Source organism: Leptodactylus fuscus, chromosome 3 (genome assembly GCF_031893055.1).
Source record: "Leptodactylus fuscus isolate aLepFus1 chromosome 3, aLepFus1.hap2, whole genome shotgun sequence".
In the NCBI taxonomy this organism is placed as follows: Eukaryota; Metazoa; Chordata; class Amphibia; order Anura; family Leptodactylidae; genus Leptodactylus; species Leptodactylus fuscus.
This window is the reverse complement of record NC_134267.1, coordinates 232,941,937-232,969,378: the sequence shown is the minus strand read 5'-3', so window position 1 is coordinate 232,969,378 and position 27,442 is coordinate 232,941,937. Positions and strand designations below refer to the sequence as shown.

Here is a 27,442-nt window from a genome sequence, read left to right as displayed (position 1 = left end):
GCTCATGATCATACCTCCCAACAGTCCCAGATTCAGCAGGACAGTCCCAGATTCCAGGTCCTGTCCCGTTGTCTCAGTCAGCGAGAGGTGTGTCCCGGTATCAACTCATCTGTGTCCTCTACGTAGATGAGTTAAATACAATGATGAAGCAAGAGTCATCCGCAGACAGCTCCTGCTTCACCATTGTGTGTGAATCAGATCCTTGTGTAATGGCATCACTCACATCACACCTGCAGCTCCCTGAATGCTCAAATAGAAAAGACTTTTACAGGGCAACAGGGAAGCGAGGAGAGGTGAGTATCATTGTCTTTATTATGTGAAGAAATTTTTTGAGAGAAGTCCTCAGTAGTTGATACCTTTTTTAATGGCTAACTTAAAAAGTTTTTTGATGACATATTGAGCTTTCGGGACTACTATAAAGGTCCCTTCATCAGGATGGATGAAGGGACCTTTATAGTAGTCCCGAAAGCTCGATATGTCATCAAAAAACTTTTTAAGTTAGCCATTAAAAAAGGTATCAACTACTGAGGACTTCTCTCAAAAAATTCCTTTCATTTCATATCCACTGGCTAACACGGTACAAGGATATTTTGTCTTTATTATGTCAAACTGTGGGGGCAAATGGAGGGGGACCATTAAACTGGGGGCAGATGAAGGGGGACATTTAATTGAAGGCAGATGAATGGGGGGCATTAAACTGGGACAAATATAAAGGGAACATTAAACTGGGGGCAGATGAAGGGGGAACATTAAACTGGGGGCAGATGAAGGGGGAACATTAAACTGGGGGCAGATGAAGGGGGAACATTAAGCTGGGGGCAAAAGAAGGGGGTGCATTAAACTATGGGCATAGGAATGGGGGGAATTAAACTGGAGGCAGATAAAGGGAAATTTAAACTGGGGCAGATGAAGGGGGACATTATACTGGGGGCAGAAAAAGTGGACATTAAACTGGGGACAGAAGAGGGGGGGGTATTAAACTGGGGACAGATGAAGGGGCACATTAAACTGGGGAGGGCAAATGGAGGTTGACATTAATTCGGGGGGGGGCAGACGGAGGGTGAAATTAAACTGGGGCAGCTGTTGGGGGGCAAGTTGGAAGGGAACATTAAGCAGTGGGAGTAGCTACCCCCACAGTTTAATGTCCCCCTCTAGTGGTGCCCTGGTTCACCAGAACTGGACAGAAATCTTTATTCCATTTTTTTCTTCATATTTTGCACGAGCCCAGATTTATGATACACTTTCATTTTATATTGTTAGATTGTTAGATGATACGTTTTTAAATAAAGTTTCCGATTACAAACCCTCTCAGGCCCGCCGGTGTCCTTCACTATACTGCGCCTATGTGTATTATCTGCTTTATAACCAGCGCCACCTGCCGTCCGCAACCGGTACAGGAGGAACTACATGACTGAAAAAACTAGATCCGTATCGCATGCGCAGTGCGGCTTAGTATCTTGTATATAGGGATAAGGTTGCGCAGGCGCAGTGGCGGCAGGGACGGGTTGTGGCCTGGTAGTCGGTCCGGTGATGACGGGCAGGACCGGTGTGTAGGGCAGGACGGGCTCTGCTTCCATTATGGAGTTCGCCGAGCTTATTAAGACGCCGCGGGTGGATAAGGTGCAGCTTCACAGACCCTTCCACCCGACAGTGGGCGGTACCTTGTGCCTGACGGGTCACCACCTGATCCTGAGCTCCAGACAGGACAACAGTGAGGAGCTGTGGCTACTGCACTCCAACATAGACTCCATAGAGAAGAGGTACAGTATATATCTATGTGTATATGGCCTCCTACAGGGGTCAGCGGCTGCGGTGGTACTACAAGTCCCAGCATACCCGCCTCAGCACCTCAATCACTTATACAGAGCCTTACAGGACCGGATTAGGTTAGGCAGGTTGCCTAGCATCAGGTGCTGCCTCCGGCAGGTGACTACCCTGAGCCCTGTATGGAGAAGGCGGCTCTGTGAGACCACTACTGCCCCCTGGTGTCTGCTTATCATTCTGCCCTTGCTGTTGGCAGGTTTGTCGGCTCCTCCGGGACCATCACCATAAAATGTAAGGACCTGCGTATCATCCAGCTGGAGATCACCGGAATGGACGAGTGTCTGAACATCGCCAGCTCCATAGAGGTGAGGGCACCCCGCTATAGAGATTGTGCCCCCACCCTCATATATAACGTGGTATAGGGTCAGGTCACTGGGTATAATGTGTTCTGTCCTCATGATAGTGCTGTATGAGGAGGGGGACACTGGCGCTGTATGAGGAGGGGGACACTGACTGGTGCTGTATGGAGAGGGGGACACTGGCACTGTATGGGGAGGGGGGCACTGACTGGTGCTGTATGAGGAGGGGGAGACTGACTGGCGCTGTATGAGGAGGGGGACACTGACTGGCGCTGTATGAGGAGGGGGACACTGACTGGCGCTGTATGAGGAGGGGGACACTGGCTGGCGCTGTATGAGGAGGGGGACACTGACTGGCGCTGTATGAGGAGGGGGACACTGGCTGGCGCTGTATGTATGAGGAGGGGGACACTGACTGGCGCTGTATGAGGAGGGGGACACTGACTGGCGCTGTATGAGGAGGGGGACACTGACTGGCGCTGTATGAGGAGGGGGACACTGACTGGCGCTGTATGAGGAGGGGGACACTGACTGGCGCTGTATGGGGAGGGGGACACTGGCTGGCGCTGTATGAGGAGGGGGACACTGACTGGCGCTGTGTGAGGAGGGGGACACTGACTGGCGCTGTATGAGGAGGGGGACACTGACTGGCGCTGTATGAGGAGGGGGACACTGACTGGCGCTGTATGAGGAGGGGGACACTGACTGGCGCTGTATGGGGAGGGGGACACTGGCTGGCGCTGTATGAGGAGGGGGACACTGACTGGCGCTGTATGAGGAGGGGGACACTGACTGGCGCTGTATGTATGAGGAGGGGGACACTGACTGGCGCTGTATGAGGAGGGGGGCACTGGCTGGCGCTGTGTGAGGAGGGGGACACTGGCTGGCGCTGTATGAGGAGGGGGACACTGGCTGGCGCTGTATGAGGAGGGGGACACTGACTGGCGCTGTATGAGGAGGGCGGCACTGACTGGTGCTGTATGAGGAGGGGGACACTGACTGGCGCTGTATGAGGAGGGGGACACTGACTGGCGCTGTATGAGGAGGGGGACACTGACTGGCGCTGTATGAGGAGGGGGACACTGGCTGGCGCTGTATGAGGAGGGGGACACTGACTGGCGCTGTATGAGGAGGGCGGCACTGACTGGTGCTGTATGAGGAGGGGGACACTGACTGGCGCTGTATGAGGAGGGGGACACTGACTGGCGCTGTATGAGGAGGGGGACACTGACTGGCGCTGTATGAGGAGGGGGACACTGACTGGCGCTGTATGAGGAGGGGACACTGACTGGCGCTGTATGTATGAGGAGGGGGAGACTGACTGGCGCTGTATGTATGAGGAGGGGGACACTGACTGGCGCTGTATGTATGAGGAGGGGGACACTGACTGGCGCTGTATGTATGAGGAGGGGGACACTGACTGGCGCTGTATGAGGAGGGGGACACTGACTGGCGCTGTATGAGGAGGGGGACACTGGCTGGCGCTGTATGTATGAGGAGGGGGACACTGGCTGGTACTGTATGAGGAGGGGGACACTGGCTGGCGCTGTATGAGGAGGGGGACACTGGCTGGCGCTGTATGTATGAGGAGGGGGACACTGGCTGGTACTGTATAAGGAGGGGGACACTGACTGGCGCTGTATGTATGAGGAGGGGGACACTGGCTGGTACTGTATGAGGAGGGGGACACTGGCTGGCGCTGTATGAGGAGGGGGACACTGGCTGGCGCTGTATGAGGAGGGGGACACTGGCTGGAGCTGTATGAGGAGGGGGACACTGGCTGGCGCTGTATGTATGAGGAGGGGGACACTGGCTGGCGCTGTATGAGGAGGGGGACACTGGCTGGCGCTGTATGAGGAGGGGGACACTGACTGGCGCTGTATGAGGAGGGGGACACTGACTGGCGCTGTATGAGGAGGGGGACACTGACTGGCGCTGTATGAGGAGGGGGACACTGACTGGCGCTCTATGAGGAGGGGGACACTGACTGGCGCTGTATGGGGAGGGGGACACTGACTGGCGCTGTATGAGGAGGGGACACTGACTGGTGCTGTATGTATGAGGAGGGGGACACTGACTGGCGCTGTATGTATGAGGAGGGGGACACTGACTGGCGCTGTATGTATGAGGAGGGGGACACTGGCTGGCACTGTATGAGGAGGGGGACACTGGCTGGCGCTGTATGAGGAGGGGGACACTGGCTGGCGCTGTATGAGGAGGGGGACACTGGCTGGCGCTGTATGAGGAGGGGGACACTGGCTGGCGCTGTATGAGGAGGGGGACACTGGCTGGCGCTGTATGTATGAGGAGGGGGACACTGGCTGGCGCTGTATGTATGAGGAGGGGGACACTGGCTGGCGCTGTATGTATGAGGAGGGGGACACTGGCTGGAGCTGTATGAGGAGGGGGACACTGGCTGGAGCTGTATGAGGAGGGGGACACTGGCTGGCGCTGTATGAGGAGGGGGACACTGGCTGGTGCTGTATGAGGAGGGGGACACTGGCTGGCGCTGTATGAGGAGGGGGACACTGGCTGGAGCTGTATGAGGAGGGGGACACTGGCTGGCGCTGTATGTATGAGGGGGGCACTGGCTGGAGCTGTATGAGGGGGGGGACACTGGCTGGCGCTGTATGAGGAGGGGGACACTGACTGGCGCTGTATGTATGAGGGGGGGGGACACTGGCTGGCGCTGTATGAGGGGGGGACACTGACTGGCGCTGTATGAATGAGGGGGGGCATTGTGGCTGGCGCTGTATGTATGAGGGGGGCATTGTGGCTGGCGCTGTATGAGGAGGGGGACACTGACTGGCGCTGTATGAGGAGGGGGGCACTGACTGGCGCTGTATGAGGAGGGGGACACTGGTGCTGTATGAGGAGGGGGACACTGGTGCTGTATGAGGAGGGGGACACTGACTGGCACTTTATGAGGAGGGGGACACTGACTGGCGCTGTATGAATGAGGGGGGACATTGTGGCTGGCGCTGTATGTATGAGGGGGGACATTGTGGCTGGCGCTGTAGGTATGAGGGGGGGCATTGTGGCTGGTGCTGTAGGTATGAGGGGGGACATTGTGGCTGGCGCTGTATGAGGGGGGCATTGTGGCTGGCGCTGTAGGTATGAGGGGGGACATTGTGGCTGGCGTTGTATGTATGAGGGGGGGCATTGTGGCTGGCGCTCTATGTATGAGGGGGACATTGTGGCTGGCGCTGTATGAGGGGGGCATTGTGGCTGGCGCTGTAGGTATGAGGGGGGACATTGTGGCTGGCGCTGTATGTATGAGGGGGGGCATTGTGGCTGGCGCTGTAGGTATGAGGGGGGGCATTGTGGCTGGTGCTGTATGTATGAGGGGGGACATTGTGGCTGGCGCTGTATGAGGGGGGCATTGTGGCTGGCGCTGTAGGTATGAGGGGGGACATTGTGGCTGGCGTTGTATGTATGAGGGGGGCATTGTGGCTGGCGTTGTATGTATGAGGGGGGGCATTGTGGCTGGCGCTCTATGTATGAGGGGGACATTGTGGCTGGCGCTGTATGAGGGGGGCATTGTGGCTGGCGCTGTAGGTATGAGGGGGGGCATTGTGGCTGGCGCTGTATGTATGAGGGGGGGCATTGTGGCTGGCGCTGTAGGTATGAGGGGGGGCATTGTGGCTGGTGCTGTATGTATGAGGGGGGACATTGTGGCTGGCGCTGTATGAGGGGGGCATTGTGGCTGGCGCTGTAGGTATGAGGGGGGACATTGTGGCTGGCGTTGTATGTATGAGGGGGGCATTCATTGTGGCTGGCGCTCTATGTATGAGGGGGACATTGTGGCTGGCGCTGTATGAGGGGGGCATTGTGGCTGGCGCTGTAGGTATGAGGGGGGGCATTGTGGCTGGTGCTGTATGTATGAGGGGGGCATTCATTGTGGCTGGCGCTGTATGTATGAGGGGGACATTGTGGCTGGCGCTGTATGAGGGGGGCATTGTGGCTGGCGCTGTAGGTATGAGGGGGGACATTGTGGCTGGCGCTGTATGTATGAGGGGGGCATTGTGGCTGGCGCTGTAGGTATGAGGGGGGCATTGTGGCTGGCGCTGTATGTATGAGGGGGGCATTGTGGCTGGCGCTGTATGTATGAGGGGGGCATTGTGGCTGGTGCTGTATGTATGAGGGGGGACATTGTGGCTGGCGCTGTATGAATGAGGGGGGACATTGTGGCTGGTGCTCTATGTATGAGGGGGGCATTGTGGCTGGCGCTGTAGGTATGAGGGGGGGCATTGTGGCTGGTGCTGTAGGTATGAGGGGGGACATTGTGGCTGGTGCTCTATGTATGAGGGGGGACATTGTGGCTGGTGCTCTATGTATGAGGGGGGCATTGTGGCTGGCGCTGTAGGTATGAGGGGGGGCATTGTGGCTGGTGCTGTATGTATGAGGGGGGACATTGTGGCTGGTGCTGTATGTATGAGGGGGGCATTGTGGCTGGCGCTGTAGGTATGAGGGGGGGCATTGTGGCTGGTGCTGTATGTATGAGGGGGGACATTGTGGCTGGCGCTCTATGTATGAGGGGGGCATTGTGGCTGGCGCTGTAGGTATGAGGGGGGGCATTGTGGCTGGTGCTGTATGTATGAGGGGGGACATTGTGGCTGGCGCTGTATGAATGAGGGGGGACATTGTGGCTGGCGCTCTATGTATGAGGGGGGCATTGTAGCTGGCACTGTATGTATGAGGTGGTAGATTGGTGACAAGTCTGCCCTCTTCTCTCCTCAGGCCTTGTCCACACTGGACTCCATCACTCTGATGTATCCGTTCTTCTACCGCCCCATGTTTGAGGTGACTGAGGACGGCTGGAGCTCTTTCCTTCCTGAACAGGAGTTTGAGCTTCTCTCCTCTGAGGTGAGTCCTCCGGGTCTTTGCACTTGTGTCATCGCTGTCTCTGCTTCCTGTCCATAAACAAGAATGTGGAATGACAGAGCTGAGGGTTTGTCACAGTTCTATCCAGTGGAGAAATCCCTTGTTAAACACTTCACAGCTGCCCAAATCTCTACTTTGCTACAATGTATCAGTTTGGAATACAGAATATTTATCTCACAGAGGATTGTGTAAACTGGATACAACTGTAACAAATCTTCAGCTGTGAGAAGTATTAGTTTTGTACAGGATTTTCAGCCACTAGGTTGTTCCCAGTCACTGACGAAGCAGAGATCTTGCAAATGGGGTGAAATGAGGAAGAAATGCCCTTGTGCCATTTTCATACAGGTCATGGGCGGAGCTATGTAAGGGTCATTGCCGTGGATTTGTGGGCATTAAATAGTCGCCAAACTATGGTCAGATATCGTAGCGTCTAGTTTTACCCGCTCATGGCTGGTTAGGTCGCTCCTGTGCTGCTGCCGAGAGATTAGGATAAAGGAAATGGTGGAAGGAAACGGAGAAACTGCTGAGTCAGGGAATATAACCACAGGTCATGTGCTGCAGCCTGCACGTGTCAGGGGGCAAGGCGGTGGGTGCCCCAAATTGTGTGTGTCCCTTTAAATCACCTGTCAGAACCCTGGCCATAGGAGATCACGGTCTGTAAGGAATAAGGGGGGTGGATACATTTGACATGCAGGACTCTGGGAAAGCTGGAAAACTGGTTGTTTCCTAGATATAGATATAACTAAGAAATGTCTTGAGCTGTAATAGTCTGATGGAAGAGGACGGCTTGTGCTGTGGGGACCAGGAGGGGACTGTGCTGTAAAGTAAAGATCGTGTTGCCTCACTGTGTATTTTTCCCTTCACTGTCTTGTAACACTTCATCAGACCGAAGACTGGAGACTGAGCGATGCGAACCAAGACTTCTCCGTCTGTCAGTCCTACCCCCCAGTGGTCACTGTGCCCAAGTCCATTGACGACGAGTCTCTGCGTAAGGTGGCGGCATTCAGACAAGGAGGACGATTCCCAGTGCTGAGCTATTACCACAGGAAGAATGGCATGGTAAGTCACTGTGTACATACATTACATTACTTATCCTGTATTATACTCCAGAGCTGCACTCACTATTCTGCTGGTACAGTCACTGTGTACATACATTACATTACTTATCCTGTATTATACTCCAGAGCTGCACTCACTATTCTGCTGGTACAGTCACTGTGTACATACATTACATTACTTATCCTGTACTGATCCTGAGTTACATCCTGTATTATACTCCAGAGCTGCACTCACTATTCTGCTGGTACAGTCACTGTATACATACATTACATTACTTATCCTGTATTATACTCCAGAGCTGCGCTCACTATTCTGCTGGTGCAGTCACTGTGTACATACATTACATTACTTATCCTGTATTATACTCCAGAGCTGTGCTCACTATTCTGCTGGTACAGTCACTGTGTACATACATTATATTACTTATCCTGTATTATACTCCAGAGCTGCGCTCACTATTCTGCTGGTGCAGTCACTGTGTACATACATTATATTACTTATCCTGTATTATACTCCAGAGCTGCGCTCACTATTCTGCTGGTACAGTCACTGTGTACATACATTACATTACTTATCCTGTATTATACTCCAGAGCTGTGCTCACTATTCTGCTGGTGCAGTCACTGTGTACATACATTACATTACTTATCCTGTATTATACTCCAGAGCTGCACTCACTATTCTGCTGGTACAGTCACTGTGTACATACATTACATTACTTATCCTGTACTGATCCTGAATTACATCCTGTATTATACTCCAGAGCTGCGCTCACTATTCTGCTGGTGCAGTCACTGTGTACATACATTACATTACTTATCCTGTATTATACTCCACATCTGCGCTCACTATTCTGCTGGTGCAGTCACTGTGTACATTATTACATTACTTATCCTGTATTATACTCCAGAGCTGCGCTCACTATTCTGCTGGTGCAGTCACTGTGTAAATACATTACATTACTTATCCTGTATTATACTCCAGAGCTGCGCTCACTATTCTGCTGGTACAGTCACTGTGTAAATACATTACATTACTTATCCTGTATTATACTCCAGAGCTGCACTCACTATTCTGCTGGTACAGTCACTGTGTACATACATTACATTACTTATCCTGTATTATACTCCAGAGCTGCGCTCACTATTCTGCTGGTACAGTCACTGTGTCCATACATACTGTACATTACATTACTGACCCTGAGCTATATGGGGCACTTGTGTGACATCTCCCAGTTAATATGAGGAGGGTAGGCTCCATACACTGCCCATCAGAGATGCTGGGTTAGATCCCCTATTTATGTGGGCTCTGGACCATAAAATTCTGGATGAATGGATTTGCTTTGGTTTAGGGTCTATCTGTTCCCAGGATATCTTAGAACAGTTGCCCCTTGGCTGTTTTCCACCTTGGTCACCTTAATGTAGCCTTAGCGTTACATACTGGAAGGAGCAGGACCCCTGCAGCACAGAGTATTTTAGCATTGATGTTACTGAGGACAGGGCTGCATGTTATATGCCTGTTGTGGTAGACATGTGGTAGGCCACAAAAACAAGGTCCCCAGCAGCAGCACAGAGTGTTTTAGGAGAGGAGTGTGCTGATTGTGTCGGTGCTAGTGACAGGGCACATCTGTGATTCTGCCAGGTCTCCCGTGTGACTGTCCCCATGGCCGCTCTGATACCTTCCACCCCTTTGGTATATTATGGAGTACTAGAATATATGTATAGATCAGATATATACAGTAAGTATGTGACCCCCCCTTCCCCCAGTACTGCGGTGTGAATCCTGACAAGTGCGGCCCTCGCCTCCCCCGCAGCCTCGCCCGCCGCCCTCATTGTGCAGGAATTGATTGCGGACTGAGCTCTCCCCGCACAGCAAATCACATCATCAATCACTGCCCGCAGCGCCCTGTCAGCTCCGCCGCCGCACGGACGCCATCTTCTGCTCTCTCCTTCACTACCTGCGAGGTAATGGCCAGACCCCCCCTCCATATGTCCGTTTAGTGTGGGGGGGTCTGCACATAATCCATGATGGAGGATCAGCCACACATGACTATATATGGAAAAACGGATTTATTGTATATTTATTGGCAAATTCTAGATCTTTATATGAAAATTTGGGGGTGACGGCTGATAGGCCCCACCATTATGGCTCCTTGCCCAGCTTTTTCAAGCTCTGAGTGCCAGGTTTGCCAATCAGTAGGCAGCTCATTACTGTTCCGGACCCCAGGGAAGATGCTTTGGTTGCCACCCAGCTTTCCTGGGTACAGATATACCCACAAGGACTTGCCTGGGGATTTATCTGCGGGTATTGTTGTTGTGTTTTACACTCCAGTCACCTCCAAAGCTGCATACCCACCCATCTCCAGTGCTTGGATGTGATGTAGTGTTTATGGCAAGTGTGATACATAGAGAATAATGTGCTGGACCCGGGGCATGATGGGATATCAGCACCACGGCTGCTCTTTCGTAAATGCAGCTTTGGTTGTGAGTATAAAAGATAAGTGAGGCATGCCCTGAGTAACACACAATACAGTTGTGGCTTTGGATGGGACTAGAGTATAAGAAAACATGGAATTGCAGCTTTGGATGTGACCAGAGTATATAACATAATGGAGTTGCAGCTCTGGATGTGACTAGAGTATATATCATAATGGAATTGCAGCTTTGGATGTGACCAGAGTATACAACATAATGGAGTTGCAGCTTTGGATGTGACCAGAGTATATATCATAATGGAGTTGTAGCTCTGGATGTGACCAGAGTATATAACATAATGGAATTGCAGCTTTGGATGTGACCAGAGTATATAACATAATGGAATTGCAGCTTTGGATGTGACCAGAGTATATAACATAATGGAGTTGCAGCTCTGGATGTGACCACAGTATATGACATAATGGAATTGCAGCTTTGGATGTGACCACAGTATATGACATAATGGAGTTGCAGCTTTGGATGTGACCAGAGTATATGGAATTGCAGCTCTGGATGTGACTAGAGTATATGACATAATGGAATTGCAGCTTTGGATGTGACCAGAGTATATAACATAATGGAGTTGCAGCTCTGGATGTGACCACAGTATATGACATAATGGAATTGCAGCTTTGGATGTGACCAGAGTATATGACACAATGGAGTTGCAGCTTTGGATGTGACCAGAGTATATGACATAATGGAGTTGCAGCTTTGGATGTGACCAGAGTATATAACATAATGGAGTTGCAGCTTTGGGTGTGACTAGAGTATAAGAAAACATGGAATTGCAGCTCTGGATGTGACCAGAGTATATGACATAATGGAGTTGCAGCTTTGGATGTGACCACAGTATATGACATAATGGAATTGCAGCTTTGGATGTGACCAGAGTATATAACATAATGGAATTGCAGCTCTGGATGTGACCAGAGTATATGACATAATGGAGTTGCAGCTTTGGATGTGACCAGAGTATATGGAATTGCAGCTCTCGATGTGACCAGAGTATATAACATAATGGAGTTGCAGCTTTGGATGTGACCACAGTATATGACATAATGGAATTGCAGCTTTGGATGTGACCAGAGTATATAACATAATGGAATTGCAGCTCTGGATGTGACCAGAGTATATGACATAATGGAGTTGCAGCTTTGGATGTGACCAGAGTATATGGAATTGCAGCTCTGGATGTGACCAGAGTATATAACATAATGGAATTGCAGCTCTGGATGTGACCAGAGTATATGACATAATGGAGTTGCAGCTTTGGATGTGACCAGAGTATATAACATGATGTAGTTGCAGCTCTGGATGTGACCAGAGTATATAACATAATGGAATTGCAGCTTTGGATGTGACCAGAGTATATAACATGATGTAGTTGCAGCTTTGGATGTGACCAGAGTATACAACATAATGGAATAGCAGCTTTGGATGTGACCAGAGTATATAACATAATGGAATAGCAGCTTTGGATGTGACCAGAGTATATAACATAATGGAATAGCAGCTTTGGATGTGACCAGAGTATATGACCTAATGGAGTCCCTCATGTGTAGATTGTAAGCTCTGCAGGTTAGGGTCCAGGACTTCCCTGTCTTGTCTTACATATAGAGGGGCGGTCCCACCGCTTGATGCTCCGCCCCTTTCCTTGCAGGTGATGATGCGTAGCAGTCAGCCCCTCACCGGCACCAACGGCCGACGTTGTAAGGAGGACGAGAAGCTCATTAACGCCACTTTAAGACCCGGAAAGCGAGGCTACATCATAGATACTCGCTCACTGAACGTGGCGCAGCAGGCGAGGGCCAAGGGCGGCGGCTTTGAGCAGGAGGCGTATTACCCCCAGTGGAGGAGGATTCACAAGACCATTGAACGGTAACTCCAACTTGTCATGGCGTCTCCTGTGTACATTTGTCTTCCTGGTGAACCCAGAGATGCTATTGCATAAATGGCTGATAACAGGGAACAATAGATTGCATCCAACTTCACATCCATTAGGCTTACACCCCATGAAGCTCAGTAAACCCAAATTCCAGGGGTTGTAGGGTAACAAACATGGGGGAGGGGACCCTGTAAGAATATCATTATGTAGTTTTTAGAGTCCCAGGTCTGATCTTGCAGAAGAGGCCACAGCATTGAAGTGAGCGCTGTGACCTCTTCACTGAACACCAATCACAGCGCCATAGATTGGATAGTGGTGGAGCTTGGTATTGCAGCTCAGTAGTCACAGCCATTATTTTTGCTCCAGCAGGAAGTGTCCGACCCTAAATCGAATTTTCATATAGGTGACCTATACACAGGACGGGTCGTGCGTTTGTGATCTGCCAGCGTCTGACATCCAGACATTATACGTTTCATCTATTCTAGCAGCCTCCAGGTGGATGGGCGGTGGGTGTAGCGACAATCCTATTCAGGTAATGGTTCACCGGCATTACCGCTATGCAGTGGACGGCGCTGCGGCCCCGCTCTTATTACTTACATAGGATCGGTGCTGCCCCTCTACTAGCAGCTTCTGACGCCCGGAGTCTACTAGAACAGATATCATGGGCAAGGTCAGGTATCGGACCCTGACAGATCACATACAGGTGACTTATCCTGTGGACAGGTCAGTATGAACATTCGATTTGGGAATTAGAAAACCCCTTTAATTAAAAATCTCCTACTGTTTGGTTCTACAGCTCTTAAAGGGATTCTGTCATTAAAATCACATTTTTTTTCTTGTTGACACGTAGGAATAGCCTTAAGAAAGGCTATTCTTCTCCTACCTTTAGATGTCTTCTCCGCGCTGCCGTTCGGTAGAAATCCCGGTTTTTGTCTGTATGCAAATGAGTTCTCTCGCAGCACTGGGGGCGGTCCCCAGCACTCAAACAGCACTGGGGACGTCACCAATGCTTCAAGAGAACTCTCCAGTTCCACCTCCATCTTCTTCTGGAACGTTCTCTTCACGCGTCTTCTTCCGGAGCCGGTTTTCAAACTTCTAGGCCTTGGGCAGAGCCAGTTACACATTCCCGGGCCACAAGAAAATGGCTGCTTACACAGTAAGCTGTGCAAGCGGCCATTTTCTTGTGGCCTTTGGGCATACGCTATCGGCTCTGCCCGAGGCCTAGAAGTTTGAACCCCGGCTCTGGAAGAAGACGCACAGAGAGTCCGTTCCTGAAGAAGATGGAGGCGGCGCTGGAGAGTTCTCTTGCAGCATTGGGGATGCTCCTCAGTGCTGTTTGAGCGCTGAGGACCGCCCCCAGTGCTGCGAGAGAGCTCATTTGAATACCAAAGAAAACGGGATTTCTACAGAAAGGCGGCGCGGAGAAGACATCTAAAGGTAGCAGAAGAATAGCCTTTCTTAAGGCTATTCCGACGTGGTAGGGAGAGAAAATGTGATTTTAATGACAGAATCCCTTTAAGCAGACTTGTGTGTCTCTATAGTAACAGACTCCAAACAATCCATTTGTAGTCTGATCCTGCTCGTACAGTAGACTTACAATTGTGACTGTCTGGGGGTGATGGGTGTAGCTTTGTGCCATAGGAGGCGCCAGTCCTGACATTGCTCCTCCATGTCGCCGTGTACATAACATGTAATGGTTCCCGGTTTCTTCATTTACAGATTTAACATCCTGCAGGAGAGTCTGATCAAGCTGGTGGAGGCCTGCAACGACCAGTCCCACAACATGGACCGCTGGCTCAGCAAACTGGAGGCCTCCAACTGGCTGAGTCACATCAAGGAGATCCTGACCACCGCCTGCCTGGCCGCCCAGTGCATCGACCGGTGAGCATCGCGCGGGGCAATAGATGATAAGCGCCACCAGGGTTATCTATCTATTGGCCGCTTTTCTCCTTCTTTGCTCAGCCTGATCTATGGCTTGGTGCACATCCTCAGTGAGCGCCCTCTATTGGTGTGCATGCCTGAGGCACTGGCATCCTAATTACATCATGGAAGTCAGATTTGCATATTCTTCCCATGTTCCTTTGCACAGTGGAGCGTTCATGGCTTAATAATGGCCTAATTGGTGGTCTCTCCCTATGGAGTGACGATATCCCCTCAACCCTGTCTAAGCCTCTCACCTCTGCCAGGTCAGTCCTCTCTGCGCCAAGCTGATGAGATGCAATAACATCGAAATGGCTGTCCTTGGCTGAGAGACTGTATCTGGTAAACTCCCAACATCATTGCAAACAAAGGCCTCTGAGAAGGTCGCCCTCTATTGGTGTGCATGCCTGAGGCTCTGTCTTCCTAATTACATCTTGGAAGACAGACTTCCACATCCTCAGTGAGCGCCCTCTATTGGTCTGCATGCCTGAGTCACTGACTTCCTAATTACATCATGGAAGTCAGATTTGCATATTCTTCCCATACAGAAAATTTTAAGAATTCTAAAATATATTTTAATATTTCCCACTGATGGCCACTAGAGGGAGCTTCACCTGTGTACTGTCGGGAGAGTAAAGATTGGACTTGACCCCATCTTGTATACTGGAGCATGATACGGCAGTGCGGCATTTTTGCCCCTATCTAGGAAATTTGATGATTTAAAAATAATTCTATAATTTAAAAAAATATTTTTGGAAATTTAAAAGAAAAAACTTAAAAACTTTTTGGGTGACACCTTCCTTCTAAGAGTTGTGTGATGATTCTAATATTCTTTGTATCAGACCCCCCAACGGTTTAATACGGCTTCATGCACACAGCCGGGTTATAAGCGGAGAAGGGTCTTTGGGGTCTTCCAGATCCGTGTGTTCGTTCCTATGGATCTGAATAAGGCCAAAATATCGGAAAGGAACGAATCATGGGAAGAGACACGGATTGCACACGTGTGCATGATACAATCTCTGCTTGCTCGCTACAGTTTTTAAAACCTACAGGCCGGAAACTTGCACAGACCTGACACTTGTCACTCCTGAGAATTTGTTACATTGTAATTTCTGAAGGCATCGGGTTGCCGGGTTGTTCTTTCCATCCTTGCACTGACATCTTTGCTTCCAGCAGAGGGCGCCACTAATGTCTTTTGGAAGTCACATATGGCTCCTGTACAGGGGGTTCTGTTCTACCTGCTTAATAAGAAGGGGGGCAGCAGAGAGTCCAGTCAGTGCAGCATTAGGGCAGGTGGGAAGTTATTAGGGGAACAATTAAAATTTAGGATGGTTTGTGCTGATCCAGACCTTGTTATTTTGCACTGCAAGGGGTTAATTTACCTTCTCCCCATAGGGAGGGAGCGTCTGTTTTGGTGCACGGATCGGAGGGCATGGATTCCACGTTACAAGTGACCTCATTGGCTCAGATCATCCTGGAGCCCAAGTGCAGAACCATCCGGGGGTTCGAGGCCCTGGTGGAGAAGGAGTGGCTGCAGGTGAGTGTATATAGTGTGTATACCATCGCCCTCCATGCTGTTGGGTGATGTCTTTGGCATCGATCTAATGACATTGGGTTTTCATACCTGTGTTGTGTCGCCAGGCCGGTCATCCGTTTCAGCATCGCTGCGCCCAGTCGGCCTACTCCAACAGCAAGCAGAGGTGGGAGGCCCCGACGTTCCTGCTCTTCCTGGACTGCGTGTGGCAGATCCTCCGCCAGTTCCCCTGCTCCTTCGAGTTTAATGAGCGCTTCCTGGTGACGCTGTTCGAGCACGCCTACGCCTCTCAGTTTGGCACCTTCCTGGGCAACAATGAATTTGAGAGGTTAGTGGGGTGTCCTGTGGGGTGCACTGGGCACAGCCATGATGTGGGGGTTGTCTGTGCTGTAGCTCTTGTGTACTTCCGTATTGTGGAGTCAAATCCTGATTGGACTTTCATAGGAAGAGGGGATAAGCGGCCGCCAGACACTGTGTGCGCCGCTTATCCACAGGTTATTTATATAATAATTTATTTCTGATCTATTCCTTTCAATTCCTGTTCATAAAGATGGCCGCCGCTCTATACAATCACTGCCTGGAGGTGGCCAGAGCCTTACTATTTGGGGTGGGGGACCCCCTGTAAAGACCTGTCACAAGTCTGAAAAGCCCAATGACCGTCATCATTTGATTGCCTCTCTTTATCTAAATCTGTTCAGCTATTCCACAGATATAAACCTTTTTAGTGCTGAGGCACATAAGGGTCTACTATCCAAGTGGGCGTAAACACTGCCTGACATACAGCACACCCGAGAAACTACAGCGTTACCGCCCCCTTGGCTAATAGATCCTAATTTACATCAACGCTCACAGGGCTTATATCCGTGGAATAGCTGAACAGATTGAGATTTTAAAAAAGCGCTGATCAGATGAGGGAGGTCAGTGGGCTTTTCAGGCTTGGCGACGGCTCCTCTTTACAGGGGGTGTCCAAAAAAAAAAAATGTAAAAATCTTGCTAACTTTATAGGTGACTTTCCCTTTAACTCCAGACTGCTACATTGGTAACCATGTAGTATTGTGGGTACAGGTCATCTTTGGGCAGGTTATGGAGACATGCTAACAATGCTGCATGGGAGAAGAGTATGTAAATTTCACAGGCACAGAAAGCGATTTCTCTAGCGCCACCTATTGGAAATTGGAGGTGCTGGTGCAATAGTTTGGGTGCAGGTCAGTAAGGCCATCCTTATATGCGGGGATCACTGTAGGGGTGTCCATGCTGTATATACCTCCGGTACTGGGATACATCAGCAGGTGATGGGGCAGAGAATAGGGCACAGTGTAGGGGCGTCCATGCTGTATATACCTCCGGTACTGGGATACATCAGCAGGTGATGGGGCAGAGAATAGGGCATATATCACTGAGTGAAACCTTGGGGGACTCTGATAAAATAATAAAACTTAACTTTTAATAAATACAAAAAGATAAAAAGTATTCTTTTTTGTATATAAACAAAGAGTGGTCAATATTATAGTCACACTTTCAGATGAAAGACTGACTAATAAATAGCAAAAGATGGCATGCTATCTACACACCCCTTCCATTGGTATGAGTGGTAAGAAGGAAAAAGATTGGCCAGAAATCTGTGCACTATCTGTGCCTACAATTGTCTGTTGCTGGCCCTGCCTCCCTCAACCAAAAAATCGCATGCCATAGCACATTCCACAGGAGTAATCTCAATAGCAAGACCTCAAGAGTTAATGACAGAGGGTTTCAATAAGGCATTTATCCTGAGGATACTGGCCTAACGCCACACCAACAGGAATCAATACCAAATGAACCTCTACCTTGGGTCCACAATACTCCTAATGGCGGTGCTAGCACAGACATGAAGCTAGATAGCCCTGTCTTTCAGTTGTTCCTGCCCTACGCGTTTCAACTCCATTTAGAGAATCATCAGGGGCTATTCTCTTTTTCAAAATAAGCAGCGTGACCGCAGTATGACCGCTCTGATACCGGCGGTGCCGTACACTGAAAATCCTCCACTATTTAAGGACCAAGCCCCTCCCAGCTCCTCTCGCGCCTCCAATCAAGGCACCGCTCCGGACACTCCTCCACGCATGCGTGTTGGGCTACACGATAGATCGCTATTACCTCATAAGCCCATACAGATACTCGCGCATGCGCGTACTCTTAGCTCCGCTACCTCCGCTACACAGGAAGCCGATAGCCTCAATGCTGAAGCACTACCATTCAATCGCTGCTGCTGCTGCTGCTGCATACGATCGTACTGACAGGTAGCTTTACAAACCCTAATAATAGGAAATCCCGTCATGTATTATTTACACCCCATGGGATAAGTGCTTCAACAAAGCCATGTCCTTTCCTAAATATCTCGCACATCCTCTTTACAGTCCCAGAACAAGATTAATATTATCTGGAAGGGACTATTTAGACAAAATATCCTTCTTTTAAACCACTATTTGGAGGAGCATATAATGCTTATGAAACAGAGTGTCCTATTACAGTGAGGAACTGCTTTTGAGGAAACCATTGTCCCGATAACCTCAGGGAATAAAATCTTCGTCAGACAACATTACTTTGTCAAGAATACTTTGTTCAGGTAAGTATCCAAACTCACATGTCTACCTCCAGAGACTACATGACACAAAATATAAGTGTCACTGGACAAATTGATATTTTACTTGCAACATCTTCATATTATGGGTCCAGATTAGAGCCACCCACTAAAAAGACACATCTTGAGATGGGGTATAACGGACACGCAGTATAAATATATACTTAGTATATATCATAAAAGCCAGTGGTCCCCTCACTTTTGCGAAATAAAGCATGTAAAATCCATCTGTTCATTTAGACCCTTAGGATACAATGTATCCAGTCTGTATATCCATTCTGTTTCCTTTCGCAAAACGAAATTGTCCCAATCGCCACCTCTACTTGGTGGTCGGACCACCTCAATTGCTTTAAATCTAAGTTTAGTGACATCACCACCATGATAACGTACAAAATGGCGTGCCACAGATGTATCACGTTCGTTCAAAACATCACACACATGATCGCGAATCCTTCTTCTAAATTGTCTAATTGTTTTCCCTACGTATCCCATAGGGCATGGGCAAGTCAAAAAATAAATGACACCCATTGTCAAACAGTTTGCAAAGTCACGGCACACAAAGTTCCTACCCGTGGAGAAATTTACAAAGTCTTTAGATGTATCAATGAAATCACAGGCAGTACAGCTGCCACATCTAAACTGTAGGGGCGTCCATGCTGTATATACCTCCGGTACCAGGAGGTGATGGGGCAGTGAATAGGGCACACTGTAGGGGAGTTCCTTGCTGTATATACCTCCGGTACTGGGATACATCAGCAGGTGATGAGGCAGAGAATAGGGCACACTGTAGGGGCGTCCATGCTGTATATACCTCCGGTACTAGGATACATCAGCAGGTGATGGGGCAGTGAATAGGGCACAGTGTAGGGGCGTCCATGCTGTATATACCTCCGGTACCGGGATACATCAGCAGGTGATGGGGCAGTGAATAGGGCACACTGTAGGGGCGTCCATGCTGTATATACCTCCGGTACTGGGATACATCAGCAGGTGATGGGGCAGTGAATAGGGCACAGTGTAGGGGCGTCCATGCTGTATATACCTCCGGTACTAGGATACATCAGCAGGTGATGGGGCAGAGAATAGGGCACACTGTAGGGGCGTCCATGCTGTATATACCTCCGGTACTGGGATACATCAGCAGGTGATGGGGCAGTGAATAGGGCACACTGTAGGGGCGTCCATGCTGTATATACCTCCGGTACTGGGATACATCAGCAGGTGATGGGGCAGAGAATAGGGCACACTGTAGGGGCGTCCATGCTGTATATACCTCCGGTACTGGGATACATCAGCAGGTGATGAGGCAGAGAATAGGGCACACTGTAGGGGCGTCCATGCTGTATATACCTCCGGTACTAGGATACATCAGCAGGTGATGGGGCAGTGAATAGGGCACAGTGTAGGGGCGTCCATGCTGTATATACCTCCGGTACCGGGATACATCAGCAGGTGATGGGGCAGTGAATAGGGCACACTGTAGGGGCGTCCATGCTGTATATACCTCCGGTACTGGGATACATCAGCAGGTGATGGGGCAGTGAATAGGGCACAGTGTAGGGGCGTCCATGCTGTATATACCTCCGGTACTGGGATACATCAGCAGGTGATGGGGCAGAGAATAGGGCACACTGTAGGGGCGTCCATGCTGTATATACCTCCGGTACTGGGATACATCAGCAGGTGATGGGGCAGTGAATAGGGCACACTGTAGGGGCGTCCATGCTGTATATACCTCCGGTACTGGGATACATCAGCAGGTGATGGGGCAGAGAATAGGGCACACTGTAGGGGCGTCCATGCTGTATATACCTCCGGTACTAGGATACATCAGCAGGTGATGGGGCAGAGAATAGGGCACACTGTAAGGGCGTCCATGCTGTATATACCTCCGGTACTGGGATACATCAGCAGGTGATGGGGCAGAGAATAGGGCACACTGTAGGGGCGTCCATGCTGTATATACCTCCGGTACTGGGATACATCAGCAGGTGATGGGGCAGTGAATAGGGCACACTGTAGGGGCGTCCATGCTGTATATACCTCCGGTACTGGGATACATCAGCAGGTGATGGGGCAGAGAATAGGGCACACTGTAGGGGCGTCCATGCTGTATATACCTCCGGTACTGGGATACATCAGCAGGTGATGGGGCAGAGAATAGGGCACACTGTAGGGGCGTCCATGCTGTATATACCTCCGGTACTGGGATACATCAGCAGGTGATGGGGCAGTGAATAGGGCACACTGTAGGGGCGTCCATGCTGTATATACCTCCGGTACTAGGATACATCAGCAGGTGATGGGGCAGTGAATAGGGCACAGTGTAGGGGTGTCCATGCTGTATATACCTCCGGTACTAGGATACATCAGCAGGTGATGGGGCAGTGAATAGGGCACAGTGTAGGGGTGTCCATGCTGTATATACCTCCGGTACTAGGATACATCAGCAGGTGATGGGGCAGTGAATAGGGCACAGTGTAGGGGCGTCCATGCTGTATATACCTCCGGTACTAGGATACATCAGCAGGTGATGGGGCAGTGAATAGGGCACAGTGTAGGGGTGTCCATGCTGTATATACCTCCGGTACTAGGATACATCAGCAGGTGATGGGGCAGTGAATAGGGCACAGTGTAGGGGCGTCCATGCTGTATATACCTCCGGTACTAGGATACATCAGCAGGTGATGGGGCAGTGAATAGGGCACAGTGTAGGGGCGTCCATGCTGTATATACCTCCGGTACTAGGATACATCAGCAGGTGATGGGGCAGTGAATAGGGCACACTGTAGGGGCGTCCATGCTGTATACGGCTCCTGTGGCTGATAGATTCTCCCATTCTCTCTGCACATCTCTCTGTAGGAATAAGCTGAAGCTAAAGCAGAAGACTCTTTCCCTCTGGTCTTGGGTAAACCAACCCCACGAGCTCCACAAATTCACTAACCCATTGTATGAAGCCAATGGGCTGGTCATCTGGCCCTCCGTGGCCCCCCAGAGCCTGCTGCTGTGGGAAGGTAAGTCCGCCATCTGCCTATTTTAGCCTTCAGGGCCTCAGTTTTTGCTTTTTTTCGGTTTGATTTTGCTGAGACGAGCTGTGTTTTTTTTAATGGTACCATTGTGGGGTAGATAAAACGCATTATAAAAAATTTTATTGTATTTTTTTTTTTTTTTTTTGAAGAAGCGGATATATTAAAAAAATCTTGGTGGAGGGGAATAGAAATAAAGTGGTTACCCATCCATCTTTAGGGTTGGGGGTTTTTTTTGTGTTTTGTTTTTTTTTACATGGTATAGCATGTTTTTTTTTATGGTTTGGTTTTTGTTTTGTTTTTTACATGCATAGTTGATAGAGCTATGTAGGGGCTTATTTTGTGCGGGACAGTTGTAATTTTTATCTGTACTTTTTTTGGGATGCATTCAACTTTTTGGTCACTTTTATTAGGAGGGGAGATTAAAGGGATTATAATTAAAACCTATTTTTTTTCTCACTAACACGTAGGAATAGCCTTAAGAAAGGCTATTCTTCTCCTACCTTTAGATGTCTTCTCCGCGTTGCCGTTCAGTATAAATCCCGGTTTTCGTCAGTATGCAAATGAGTTCTCTCGCAGCACTGGGGGCGGGCCCCAGCACTCAAACAGCACTGGGGGCAGCCCCAATGCTGCGAGAGAAATCTCCAGTGACGCCTCCATCTTCTTCAGGAACGTCTTCTTCCTGCGCTGGCTTCAAACTTCTAGGCCTAGGGCAAAGCTGACTGCGCAAGATAATGGCCGCTTACAGTGCTGTGAAAGTAACGCCCCAGTGCTGTTTTGAGCGCTGGGGACCGCCCCCAGTGCTGCGAGAGAACTTATTTGCATACCAGCAAAAACAGGATTATATACCGAACGGCAGCGCAGAGAAAACATCTAAAGGTAGGAGACGAATAGTTTTTCTTAAGGCTATTCCTACATGGTAGGCAGAAAAAAAATGAGTTTTAATAATAGGATCCCTTTAACAAACAGAATTTTTTTTTTTTTTTTAAGGTTTTTTTGTTTAATTTTAACATAATAAAACTATATTTTGGGGACAATGGGTATTTAGGTTTTTACTAAAGTTATGACTGGGTCATTTGCGGGATATTACCCATGTCAGTCTGTGATGGAGCCTAATGGGGTTCTGTACATGATAATGCCAGAGGCCACGGTCAGACCTGCAGCTGCCATGTTTACCTCCTGGCGCCCTGCAATGTTGTGTGGGACGAAGGGATGGCAGAGGAGGAACCCCTTCCCTCTCATGGTGCAGTCACTATTGAGCTCAGCATGTACAGGGTTAAACCGTCAGAGATCGGAGTTATGTCACAAGCAGGAACCAGACTATGGTGTCACCACTGGCGTCACTGGCACTGCCCATGTGACCACCATGACGAAGATATCAGTCACTGAGCATTTACTAACTTTAGTTACACCATTGCTTGGGGGCCGTTCACTGATTCCCCCCAGATTCTGCCTCCCATTGTTTCCTTTTCCGCTTTACTGTCAAGTGTGACCCTTCATATGCCAAATATGGGGGACTCCACTGATTCATGGGCTTTACGCCACGCTTTTTGGGATCTTCTTCCAGCCTTGGTTTTAACAGTTTGCACTCTGTGCTCCTCAGGGGTGTTCCTACGCTGGAATAGATCCTCCCGCTTCCTGGAGGACGCCTACGAGGAGATGATCCACATCATAGAATACAACAAGGACCTGCAGGTTCGAGTCAACGCATTAAGGAGGCAGCTAGCCGAACTGGAGACAGAAGATGGGATGCTGGAGACCCCTTAATGCTGCGGACCACCCCCCCACCCCACAATAGTGCATCGTCCACCTCCCCCCGCCCCGCATCGGGCTACATGTTTACACTATCTGTCATGCATGCACTACAGTTTTCTTATAACTCTGTGACTAGGGACCAATGAGCGTGCAGCATGGGAGCCGGAATTAACCCTTTGCGTGTACTTCTTGCCTGCACACTCTGTGCCTTGGTTATGTTAGTACATCCCAGTGAGCGGGTGATGGGCAGGCTCCGGGCGGTGCGACACTGATGCCACCACACTCCTGCATGTTATAAGATGTGCAGACACCAGGGGTCATGGTCCGTGGTATCTGCAGAGCCCCCTGATCTTTACTTTGATCTTGTAAGACTTATTCGTTGTCTCAAGATCTCTGCTTGCTTTCAGTGAGTGTAGGCATTTACCTTTAGATCCACAGGCTTAAAGGGGATGTCTGGGCTTAAAATATGTATGGCCTATCCTCAGGATCAGTGGGGGGCCCTGACTCCTGTGCAGGGCTAGGCGCAGTATGTAATTGGGAATGTTTCCATTCACTGACAGCAAGCAGAGATCCTGGAAATGACAAATTGAAAGTGAGTATGTTATAAAGGTGCAGAACCTCACAAGTCCAGCTTTATCCATGTATAATAGGAAAGTTCTGCAGATTTGTAACCTGTTACATTTCCATTCCTCCTCATTTTTAAGATCTCTGCTTGCTGTTAGCACGTGTAGGTGTTCTCTTTTACATCCAGAGGCTTCAAACCATTGCTGATGTCGGTGACTAATGCGTAGGGCTAGGTGCAGTGTACGACAGCCATCAAATGTATAGGGGAATGTTTCCATTCACTGACAGCAAGCGGTGATCTTGGAACTGTGGAGGAATTAAAAAAGCAGCATGTTTCAAATCTGTAAAACTTTGTGAATACAGCTTTATCAGTATATCATAGGAAAGTTCTGCAACGTTGTAGCTTACTTTGTTTTCAATCCTTCCCCATTGTTAAGATCTCTGCTTGCTGTCAGTGGATGGAAACTATATCTCTTACATCTAGAGACGAAAAATGTGACAGATGTGCAGGTGCATAGCTATGTTATACTACCATGGGTGTGATGGGGGTGGGTTTTTTTAAGGCACTAGATGTAAATTTGAATGTTTTCATTCACTGACAGCAAGCGGAGATCTTTGTAAAGAGACTTTCGATTTCTCCATTTCTAATTTGCATCAATATATGAGAGATCTGTCACTTTGTAACATGCTGTGTTTAAATTCTTCCCAACTTTCAAGATCACTGCTTGCTGTCAGTGAGTGTCAGCATTCTTATTGACATCCAGAAGCTTAAATGCTGATGTCCACTTGACTTTGTACAGGGTTAAGTGCCTTGTATTACACCCAGCAGATGCCACGTCAGCTATTAGATGTATATGGGAATGTTCCTATTCACTGACAGCTATTGGAGGTCTTGGGAACGGTGATGAATTGAAGCCCAGCACGTTACAAAGTTGCAGACGTCCGTAAATACAACTTTATCAGTATATAATAACATTCTGCAGCGTTGCAACCTGTTGCGTTTCAATTCCTCCCCATTTTCAAGATCTGTAATGGCGGTCAGTGAATGGAAACAGTTGTGCAGGTGCATAGCTGTGATACACTGGACGTAGCCCATAAATCTGGTGAGTTTTCAGCCTCTAGAGACGTATATGGAAATGTTTCCATTCACTGACAGCAATTACAGATCTTGAAAGTGATAAGACATGGAAAGAATATGTTACAAAGGTGCAGCAGTTTGTGAATACAGCCCTATTAACATTAAAAAAAAATTTTATAATTGTTTCTCACCAGTTCAAGATTTCTCATTGCTGTCAGTGAATGGTAACCTTGTTGTTTACATCTGACCAATGTGCAGGTGTATGGTGGTGATACACTGGATCTAGCACATGAGTCTGGTGGATATGATCGGGAAGGGTCTCTGCCTCTAAATGTAACTGGGAACGTTTCTATTCACTGACAGCACTTGGAGGTCTTGAAAATGGCGAGACATGGAAAGAATCTGACACAAAGTTGCAGAAGTTTGTGGATTCGGCTTTACCAACCTACAATTAAAAGTTCCTCAACTTTATATCAAACTCTTATTTCAATCCCCCACCCCATTTTTGAGATCTCTAGTTGCTGTCAGTGAATGGAAACTTTCTCCTTTACATTTAGAGACAGCAGACCCCTTATCTATGTGCCGCAGTTTTGATCTATTCTGCCAATCTCTGCACGTGGCCGTGACGGGGTCTCCGCTGGACAAGGTTTACACCCACTGACTGCAAGCAGAGGTCTTGACAATGATAAAGAAACGTTTAATATGGAAGTCGCAGGACCTACATTCCCATGAGCCCCCTGTACTCTGTCCTATAACGTGTTCCTTGCTCACCAATGAATGGACCACCAGGTGGCGCTATGGAACCAAGCACTTCTTCTGGTCCCCTCTCCTCGCCTGCCATTATTTTGCACTAAGTTCAGTGACTAGCCGGTTCTTGTTTTTTTCCGTATGTGTAAATGTGACGTGTACATAAAGCAGTGGAGACGACTGTTCCGTACCTGTAAGCGGCGGGCGGTCGCCCCAACGCGGCGAGTGATTCTCCTACGTAAAGTGAGATCTATGATGAAATAGATGTGATCTGAATATATTGACATTAAAAGACTATGACATTTCAGGTTGGTGGGTTCTTATGTGCTGCAGATTCTCTTCTTATTCCCCAGGGGGCGCTGCAGGTGATGGCCTTCCATACGTAGAACACTTGACCTGGGGTTGCGAATTTATCAAATTTCCCTGATCGGGGAACAGCTGACGACACGTCTCAAGAGCTGAGTGTTTACTGTGCGGTGTCCTTACTAGTAGAACATGAGACTATTATGTCACCGACACAAGCTGGAAAACAGGAAACCCGAGAGCGAAGCATAATACATAGTCATGATTGAAGAACACTCAATCTCAGTAATGCAGAAGCATTGTGTGAAAAAGTAAGTGAACCCTCTAACTGAACTCGGTAAGTAGCAGCCAGGTACTCCTCAGCAAATGCCCTTCATTTATCTATAAGCGTGACCACCTGTATAAAAGCAAAAGTTTTGGTAGTTTGCTGGTCTGGAGCATTTAGGCATGTTGCCAGGGAGGAAAGATACCAGCAATGATCTTAGAGAAGTGGTTGTTGTTACTCATCTGTCATAAGTGAAACATACAAGTGTTATTATTATGGAGGTGCATCCTGGTCCCACTATGGGTCTCCTGAACTGTACTCGCAGCATCGTACTGATCACTGATGATTTAAGCTCTGGTCTGTAGACCTATGGTCATATCTGTAATACAGACACTTCTATGCAATCCCAAAGGATACTAATGCACATCTGGCCGAGCAGCGGTAGTCTGTGTGTGGTGACTGTAATATGTAGTAGTGCCCTGTGCTCATAGGAGTGGCCGCTGATCAGAGAACATACAAACTCCTTGCAGATGTTGCCCTTGGCAAGATTCAAACCCAGGACTCCAGCGCTGCAGCCACCGTGTTGCGCCCCCCCCAATGACATCATACATTGTCATATACACAGAGCATTCCTATTGGATAATGTTATGGATCATGGCATCCTCTGTGCTAATTCCTATATCATCCACATGGCGCACAGGCTCCGATGCTGTTTTGGTGCAGGTCCTGTCACGTTGCTCGCCGCCCGCCTGTGCAGTAGACCTGATCTAATATGCTAATCCTCAGGCTCAGATATATACACAAGGTGCTCCCTGACGCGTGAAATCGGGGTCTGTCCAGCCTGCACATTGTGCTCGGTGTGCCTGATGCAACCATCGACATGGATTACGGTATATGTGGCTGAACCTAACCAACAGCGCCGCCATGCTCTATGTCCACACTGGGCATTACGTCCCATTTCCCCCTATCATTGTGTTACTTGCTGTTAAAGGGATTGTCCGGGGGGAGTTAAAATCATCCTAATTCATCCAAAGGATTCTTGATGCAACCGAGTCACATCATCGCAACCAGGCCCTGACCCCGGATTGTAGGTAATATGACTATTGGTATTCATCCAATCATACATGGATTCCACTATTTCAGTAATATTGGTTTTTCATTTTGCAATCCCCTATTTCTCATCATGTGGCCGGCCCTGGAGGTCATGA

General features: G+C 49.0%; 1 protein-coding gene across 1 annotated transcript; it reads left to right on the top strand.

Moving 5' to 3' along the window:
* The first annotated feature begins 1,464 nt into the window (after positions 1-1,464).
* Positions 1,465-25,978, top strand: MTMR9 (myotubularin related protein 9). The gene is made up of 10 exons (XM_075269309.1): positions 1,465-1,760; positions 2,021-2,129; positions 6,864-6,989; positions 7,893-8,066; positions 12,204-12,421; positions 14,148-14,309; positions 15,744-15,885; positions 15,990-16,210; positions 21,359-21,510; positions 23,126-25,978. Exons 1-10 carry the CDS (start codon positions 1,579-1,581, stop codon positions 23,287-23,289), a joined length of 1,650 nt encoding a protein of 549 aa, XP_075125410.1. The 5' UTR covers positions 1,465-1,578; the 3' UTR covers positions 23,290-25,978.
* The last annotated feature ends 1,464 nt before the right edge of the window (positions 25,979-27,442 follow it).